Source organism: Amblyomma maculatum, chromosome 1 (genome assembly GCF_055883805.1).
Source record: "Amblyomma maculatum isolate TAMU_Amacu chromosome 1, ASM5588380v1, whole genome shotgun sequence".
Taxonomy (NCBI): Eukaryota; Metazoa; Arthropoda; class Arachnida; order Ixodida; family Ixodidae; genus Amblyomma; species Amblyomma maculatum.
The window spans coordinates 377300838-377309780 of NC_139344.1; the positions used below are offsets into that span (position 1 = coordinate 377300838).

The 8943-nt window shown below is 45.6% G+C and overlaps 1 protein-coding gene across 1 annotated transcript in view; it reads left to right on the forward strand.

Annotated features, from left to right (window-relative positions):
* The window catches only part of LOC146208313 (cytochrome P450 2J6-like), a 38158-nt gene extending 32173 nt beyond the window's left edge, over positions 1 to 5985 (forward strand). The window contains exons 7-9 of the mRNA XM_084587244.1: positions 2539 to 2800; positions 4365 to 4552; positions 5289 to 5985. Coding sequence (XP_084443370.1) covers positions 2539 to 2800; positions 4365 to 4552; positions 5289 to 5479 — 641 coding nt within the window. The 3' untranslated portion in view covers positions 5480 to 5985. The remainder of the gene's footprint in view (positions 1 to 2538; positions 2801 to 4364; positions 4553 to 5288) is intronic.
* The last annotated feature ends 2958 nt before the right edge of the window (positions 5986 to 8943 follow it).

The following is an 8943-nucleotide window of genomic DNA, read 5'->3' on the forward strand; positions in this document are numbered from 1 at the left end:
CTACCGCAGGCCTAATTTCCGTAGGTAGCACTGTCTCCCGGATGCCGTAGCTGAGCAGGTCCATAATAGATGGTTCACATCGCACAGTTGCGCTGAAGAACTGCAATGAGGACACTTTTCGGTCACTTGAAAGCGTTCGTCTGCCACAGATGAAGCACAGGAAGGGTCAGAGCGACTCCTGCCCCAATGCGGCGCACAGATACCCCCTCCTCCCGAGTGAGATTACGAGGGAGAGGGCACGAACACGGAGAAATTAGAGCGCGTGTTCGCTGACGCAAAGATTCTTTCTCACAAAGATTGGACATGAGCGGATCTGGGGGTAGAGGGGAAGGCGGCGGGATGTCTGATATGTCAAGGTGTGTCATTTTATCTACATGAATATTATGTAGATCGTGAACATAACCGCGAATTCAGTGCATACGCACAGGACAGGGATATTTTTTTACAGAGCTGGTGAATGAATTGTGTAATTTTTAATGTGTGCCGAACAGCCTTATGCTTCTTAAGGGCGGCTAGGGAGCCTATGTAAATATGAACAGTATCACACGTGGGTTCGAGTGGGAGGGAACTAATTGCGTTGTGTATTGCCTGAAGTTCTAATACAAGGGGGGTGCATGTATAGGCTCCATACGTTGCGCGAGAGTTAAGATGAGGATGGGAGGGACTCTACGCAGCGGTAACTCCCTGCAGAGCTGTGAGTGATGCATCGGTGTATATTATGCACCCTGGAGGCATATGTGCGGCTGACGTCAGCGACGAAGCAGTGGAGCGATTGTCTGTGAGTTGACAGTACGACCAATGAGGAAGAGTGTCTAAGCGATGGAGCTGAAGCAACATCTTCCATGCTGTGCTCGTCTCACGTTGGTCGATAAGTTCAGCTAATGTATTAAGTTGAGCATACTCTTGCAGAACGGGTATGATCGGTGTAAGACGAGGGAGATAGGTTATGGCGCTTATAGTCTCGCGATTGATAGATTCAAGAGAGTCCTGTTGACGACGGGTGAATCGTGAAATTGCGCCTGGTACACTATTCGCGGCTGAAAGATGGAGCGCACGAGTTGATGAGCAGTATCAGAACGCGCTCCGCCTGAGCGCATAGCTAAGCGACGAATCAGACAAAGTGTAGCGTGAGCCAATTAACGGGTAGCGTTTAGCTAAGGTCTTCCAGCCCGAGATGTATAAAGAAGACGACCTTGCCCACGAACACTTTCTACTTGACGAATTTGAGAATTATCTACCGTGAAAGTTAAAGGGCTGTTTCCGAAAGGCAGATTTGTTTCTGATGCGAATGAAACATGATTTATTACACGATATGAACAAACCCAAAGTGGGGAGTTGAGATGTTAAAACATCCAGCACGCGTTGGAGCGCCGACTGTTGTACGGACGCATCTGGAAGACAGGACCACTAGGTCACGTCGTCGGCATACGCAAGAACGCATATAGAATGCAATAAATGGATTGATGGTATAGTTAACCGAGCTAAAACAATATTCAAGATATGGGGAGGAGGGGGGGGGGGGAGGAATCAGCATGATATCATCTTCTACCACCCCGTTTCAAAGGGGATGCTCCTATATTCCATTCATCAATTCATGAAGTTAATGAGGTGTGTAGTGCGTCGTAACTTGTAACTGGTGACGCCAGCAATTCATATGACATAGTCTCATGACAAAAATGACTTTTAAAAAATTATGACGTCGTCGCGCCTTGCGTGTGCAGCGTCGGCCGCGCGCCGAAAATGACAAGATGGCTCCGACACGTGCAGAGTATAACTCCGCAGATCTCCAGTTTTCCTGAAATAAATGTATAGCCACGGTCGCATCGACTAGGTGACCTGCACGAAGTCGTGTCATGACAAAGCCGTATGACAACGATGAATTCTAGCAATAGTGGGGCGCTGTGTAATAACTAGTAATAAATCATGTCGCCAATTCATTATGACACATGGTCTCATGACAACTATGACTTCCAAAAAATTAGGACGTTATTAGTGTCACGAAAAATTCATATGATGAGGATACTTTTTAAAACATAGTGAAGTAGTAGTGTGTCCTAACTGGTAATTGAAAACAATGACAACCCCATGAGAACGATGACTTGCAAAACGTGATGACGTCATTAGCTTCATGACGAAGTTTAGGACATAGGTGAGTTGTGAAAATAGTGGTTGTATAACGTAAGCAAAAAGGGCGAAGACGCCATCAAGTCACATGACCAGGATGACATACGAAAGTGATGGCGTCATCAAGGCACTTGACAAAGTCACATGACCAGGATAAGTTGCAAAAAGCTATGACAAAAGGTACACAGCTTCTCTGAAAGTCATCCTGGCAATATGACTGTCACGTGACTTAGTGACTTCATGGCTTTGCGCAAGTCATCATGGTCATGCTCCATGCAGTGATGGCGTCATCGACAAACCAGATATAAACTGTAAAATGTCCTCTTCTACAAATATTTATTTCACGATCAGTAGCAAGCAAGATGAAACAATGTCCATAACGAAGACGAGGATACTTCGCGCGCTGCTTCGCAGGTAACCATCTCAGGGGCAACGTGGCGATCTTCTTTGGCGCTGGGAGCGAAACAGTGCGTTCTACCATTGAATGGCTCCTACTTATGTCCGCTGCCAAGCCCCACCTGCAGCGTCGAGTCCAAGCCGAGATCGACGCAGTGCTCGAATATGGCCGCAAAACGCACGTGTCGTGGAGCGACCGAAATCGCCTGCCGTACACGCAAGCCTTCATCTGGGAGACGATGCGCTACAGGCCGGTTCTCCCGCTAAATGTGATGCGCTGGTGAGGCTCTTCTTCCTCTCCGCAATCTGTGCATCTGCGACTAGTAGCCGGGGAATATGTAAAAGTTTAAAGGATAAAGAAGACAGTCGAAAAAAAATTAGGAATGTGGTGAAAGATGCTCCTAAAGTGTAAGAAGAAAAAAGAATTGTGTGGAATTGGAGTTCAGCGTTCCCAAACCACACATGGCATATGGCATATGAGGGATGCCGCAGTAGAGGGCTCCGAATTAATTTAGACCACCTGGGGTTCTTTACCCTGCACTGGATGGCACAATACAGCGATGTTCTTGTTTTCGACTCAATCTAAAAACAGCCAGACCGGTACGAATCAAACCCATAACTTCCGGATTAGCAGCTAAATCCACAAAGCCACCGCAGCTGGTCAAGAGGAGTAAATCCTCTCAAGGAAAGCAAAAAAGGAAGTCTAATGTCGGCTAGTTTTATACCTTAGAGTATTTTTTTTTTTTACAAATAGACATGCAGTTCCAATTAAATATTTGTTGCCGACCATTATTAAAAAAGAAAGAAAGAAAGAAAGAAAGAAAGAAAGAAAGAAAGAAAGAAAGAAAGAAAGAAAGAAAGAAAGAAAGAAAGAAAGAAAGAAAGAAAGAAAGAAAGAAAGAAAGAAAGAAAGAAAGAAAGAAAGAAAGAAAGAAAGAAAGAAAGAAAGAAAGAAAGAAAGCCTAGTTTAATACCTTAGAGTATTTTTTTTTTTTTTTTTTACAGATAGACACGCGGTTCCAATTAAATATCTGTTGCGGACCATTATTAATCACCCTGTTCGTTTTTAGAATTTCCAAAACTTACACTTGGCGGATTGATTCAACAAATATTGACCCTTTCTCTCGAGATTGGAAGATTGGGTCCCGGATATGAGCGCTCCGCGACATCCAACAAATCACGTCACTCCGTGGCGTGAGTGCCAAGAGACATCTCCCTGACCCCCCTACCGGTTCATAAAAAAAAATTCCGAGAGCACTGTGGACGTAAGCTGCAGAAATACTAAAGCCTAAGCGTTTGCTCTCATATCATTATCAACTAAATTCATCGTCATTATCATCGGTATTGTCATCATTGTCATCGCTACTATCGTCTTCACGGTAACCAAGCATTATAATGTGCATTTCATGATCCCGGGCGTCGCGCAGTTGGTTAAAGCGCTCGACTAGGGATCCAAGGGATGAAGGTTCGATTCCCAGTGTAGATAGAATATTTGTAAATAATTACTAATTATTGATCAAATAATTAGTTGATAGTTAATGACCAATTCTTGTTATGATATCATCACTACTAAATTGTTGATTTACATCGACGACCTCACCTGCTGTACAACGCCATTCACATCCACTCTACAGCGACTGCGTGTAGCGGCATAAAGCTAAAACCGAAAGTGCATATATGCGCGATGTTGAAAAACGAAAACCAATAAGAAAATCACACTTGCGGAATACACAGTGAAATTGTTTAAAGACTCTAATGACCTATTCAAAATTGCCCTGACAGTCGAAAGTATACGAATCTGATGAGCAAGTATCTGTTCTCGACATTTAACTTCTTGGACGCAGTGCCGCAGAGGACGTGAGGGTGGCCAACTACATCCTCCCTCGGGGCACCATCGTGATCAGCTCCCACTGGTCCATCTTCCATGATGCGTCCTACTGGGAAGACCCGGAAGTGTTCCGCCCCGAACGCTTTCTCCAGGAAGACGGCACACGTCCACGGAAGCCGGAGAGGCTTATTCCCTTCTCCTACGGTGAGAGGCAACAAGGGAAAATAACCATCTAAAGCTAAATATATTTACAAACGAAACAGCCGGCGCTCAACTGACGTGGGCAAGAGAAAAGCAGGGGGGGAAGGAAGGGGGGGGGGGGCGCTTGCTGCAGTATAATGATTGCTGCTACATTCATAAAAAACCATCTAAAATGCGGGAGACTAGGAGGTGCCATGTAGTGTCCTTATGAGAGCTCTTCCTGCTCTCTTCGTTGAGCGTGTGCTATGATACAATGAATCCAATGATATTCTTTACAACCTCCTTGAATTCAACGAGCAGGCGCGGCAAGTGTGTCGCGTCTTTTTATAGGCTCCATCGGGTTAATTTCTTGCCCTACTTCTTTAATAACGTGATCAGACCGAACGTGCAGTTCGGTCTGAGCATAAAAAGTTTCGCGACATTAATTCACTTAAAGCAGGTTTGCGCGCCCACGAAGGTTATTAAGTTAAATTTCCGTCACGAACTGGGCACATTTTCTTTTTGCCCGAAGAAATATCAGCTCACACAGTAGAGTCGTAACGTTGCAATAAATATTTCCTCTATCGTGCATCCCGTAAATTTTTGTCCATGACAGTACATGCCGAAGCTAGTCAGCAGAATATAGGTGCACATTACCCATTTAGAACGTGCAGCTTCATTGTTCTGTGTTGCTTTTTTTTTCGGCATTCTCTCTCTGTCTCTCTCTTTATGTAACCACGGTTTTTGGTGACCTTCGCAGGCAAGCGCGCATGTCCGGGCGAAGTGATCGCCAACATCGAGGTGTTCATCTTTTTCACGACCATACTACAGAACTTTACCGTCGAGATGCCTGCTGACAGTCCGGACTATATCTTTGATGAAGTTACCGGCATCTCAGCTCGGCCCAAGCCACAAGAAATGGTATTCAGGCCACGATGGGTGCGTGCGTGACTGATGTGGTCACTCGCTGAACAACCGCTGGCTTTGCAAATATGAAAACTATACGGTCTCCTCAAAACATTCCCCGTCTTGTGCTGAACGCAATTGTAACACATCCCACGTTAGATGCATATTAACCGTTCAGGCGAATTCAAGGGTTTTTCTCTTCAAAAGCTTACATCTTAGCAAGCGCATTGAATAGTCCAGCCCACTGCTGAGAACCGAACCCTGTGGCCTGAAAACTATCGGCAGGAGCATACCTACTTGTCACCCCAAGCTTAGGTGTAATTATTCACGCTCGTTCAGACAAGAATGTTCGCCTTTGTGAAATTAAATGTTCTACATAACACTCTTCTACGGGCAATACTAAGTTGCAGGCAATTATCGCCTTCTTTGTCTTTTACTTCCGCTGTTAATTTAAGACGTCAACCTAGGAAAGCAATTATGACAAAATAGATTGCCTTCGTTATTTCTTCAACTATACTGATTTTTCTGCAAATAAAAGTATTTCACGTGCAGTTCTGGTCCTTTTTGAATGAATCAGTATAGGCGACATTCACACATTCTTTTAAGGCGAAAGCATTTAATGCCTCATCGTTGTCAGCAGGAGCTGTCGGCACTGGCTGTCGGCAGAGGGTGTCACACTTTCGATGCAGAAAGTTATTAATAAATAATTAAACCTTGTCTCCACCGGTAATCAAACCTAGATCCCTTGAATCTCCGACCGAGCGCTTTACCAACTGCGCCACGCCCCGGATAGTGAAAAGTTCATCATAATTCCCCTTGCGTACCGTGAGGATAGCGGGATTCCGAGAGTGACAAAAAACTGCGCCTTTAATTTCCTGTAAACGAATTATAGAACGCCGGTGAACTTTGATGCGTTCAATGCAATGCTGGTTGTGTTCGACAAGGGGCGCGCCATGTACCGTCACGACTGTTCATGACGTCACCAGACGATTCCCGCATAGACGAAGCTGACCCGCGCCGGGCGTCCGATCCAGACGTCCGTGCGGAGCCTTTTATTTGGCGCTTCCTCGAACACCGCATGTCCCACGGCATACAGAAGCACACCCAGATGTCTAAGAGTCGTTGGTACAGCAGGCATCAGCGGCATTTTGTTACAATTCTCCGCGGACACACGTACCACGCCATAAAGGAAGGGAAGGTGGGAAGGAAGGTGGGAGTGAAAGAAGAGAAGGAGATAGAGGTGATGTAGTAGAGGGCTACGATCCACCGTACTATAAAGGCTTTCCATCGTACTTTAGAGGTCCGAAGTGGGGATATAATATCCCAAGGGCACTCAGGTTATGAGAGAAGTCGAAGTGGGAGGTATGAACTATATGCACCCACCACAGCGTACGTTGAACTGGAGGAATATGAGAGAGGCCTTTTCCCAGTAGTGGAGGCAGTCAGGATGATTATGATGATGATGATGATGGTGGTGGTGGTGGTGATGATGATGATGATGATGGTGGTGGTGGTGGTGGTGGTGGTGGTGATGATGATGGTGATGATGATGATGATGATGATGATGATGATGATGATGATGATGATGATGATGATGATGATGATGATGATGATGAAATTCGTAGCTGAGTTTTTAGGCGGCTTGCAAGATGGAAGCCCACATTCCAAGAAAAACTTCGGGGGCACTTAAGCTCCGCCTATACGGGTATGACGCGACAGTGTATACTTCATCGCCTGAGGAGCAAAGCGTCCTCCAGAGCTCTCCGTTTTCGATTCGCAACACGCTAAGCCAAAGCAAGAAATTAGCACGTTATTCCTAGATTGAACCTGCTAATATTGACGTTGTTTTGACTAGCGCAGCTTCACGAGTGGGAGCTCGATTAATTAGCCAAACGTTCGCCCATCTCAACCGAATTACAGCGGCTTCGACGACGCTACCGTTCTAGAACTATGAGGCCCACTTAAGTTTCCGCGCTGAGTCCTTCAGCCGTAAATCGGATGCAAGGCAGGCATGGCCTACTTAGGCGTCACACGGTCCCTGGGCAAGATGTGGTCATACTCACTTTTACGTCCGAAAGCAAACATCTTATCAGAAACTTATCGTTGACCTATAAGGCACAAAAGCCTACGATGTTTTCGCCGCCTTAATATCGCGCTACCGCGCTCTCATGTTACGTTGCCTGTTTTCTTTTTTAAGTAAAACGTTAGCACACACAGCTCGAAGACAAGTGCTGAACGGACGTTGGGAAATTATGGCTGTATTTAAGTTTGCAGTCTAATCTTCACATCATTACCGCAAAAAAGTAACACCCCTAGAGCCCGGTTCGAACAGAGAAATCGAGTTCCGGTAAGTAAGCAAACCGCAGTGCAGCTAAGGCTCTCCTGTGGCTGTTACAATTTGTATTCCCCTACCTGATTGCAGCTCCTCCCGTGGGCAGAGTAAACGAACAGTATTTGAGAGTGTTTTGACAGAATAGAACAGTAATTATATGTAGTCTCCGAAATGGTGTTTGTATCTAAGCAATCTTTCTTCTGGAGAGCTTTAACAAGGACTTTCTCTGGTTTTAAGATTTTGTGCTTATTCCTTGCGGCCTCATACAGCTTGACTGATTCACAGCACAGTCTAATCTTAAATCATTTTATAACTGGATAGTAAACCAAAACAGTCAGCTCATTCGTTCATGACCGGCAGAACATGCTACTTAGTTACCACAATATCTACTTTACTGTATGAGACACGTGGACTAATTCCAAACTTGCTCACCTAGTACCTGATCAATACTATTGGTCCCGCAAATGAGGTTTCACCAGCTCATGACAGCTGGCGATACATTAGGTCAGTATGCCTGCACGAGGCAGAATTGCAGAGCTTCATTTATGCTCAGTGGAAAAGCACGGAGGTTGTCGGTTCGCATAAATAGAGCACAAAGCAGAGACTGTGGCGCCCCTAGGCACGTCAAAGTCATTAATTTTAGCGAACCTCCTGCGCAGTTCTAACTTCGGTCATCGTACTTCATCGCATCATGGGGAGTATTATGCAGGTGGTCTCGAGAAGATAAGACACGAATGCGCCCCAACCATGCCGTCTCATTGATATATGCATTGTCTGCTGTTTACTGTGCGGTTGATGCTGCAGCAGCGCACTCTTCGACGAGAGTGGCGGAAGAGGACGATGGGGCAAGTGCCACGTGCCGGGAATGCTTGGACCCGGTGTAGGTGCTCGGAGGCAGAAAAATAAAACCTTAAGTTCAGTCAGCATTTTACACGTCCAGGTCCTGTTTGCTGACTATGCTCTTCAATGCGTTACACACGCACGCGGAAGGATAAATGACATTTTGTTGGCAGGGACCAACGCTTGCATTCTTAAATCTTTTGCCAGATAATCTATTTTCTGGTCCTACCAGATCGCCCCCCCCCCCCCCCCCCCCATAGCTAGAAAACTCTAAAATATTGCCCATGATGGCTCTCGTGAAATATTTTTGTTGGTACGATAATCTGTTTTGACTGTG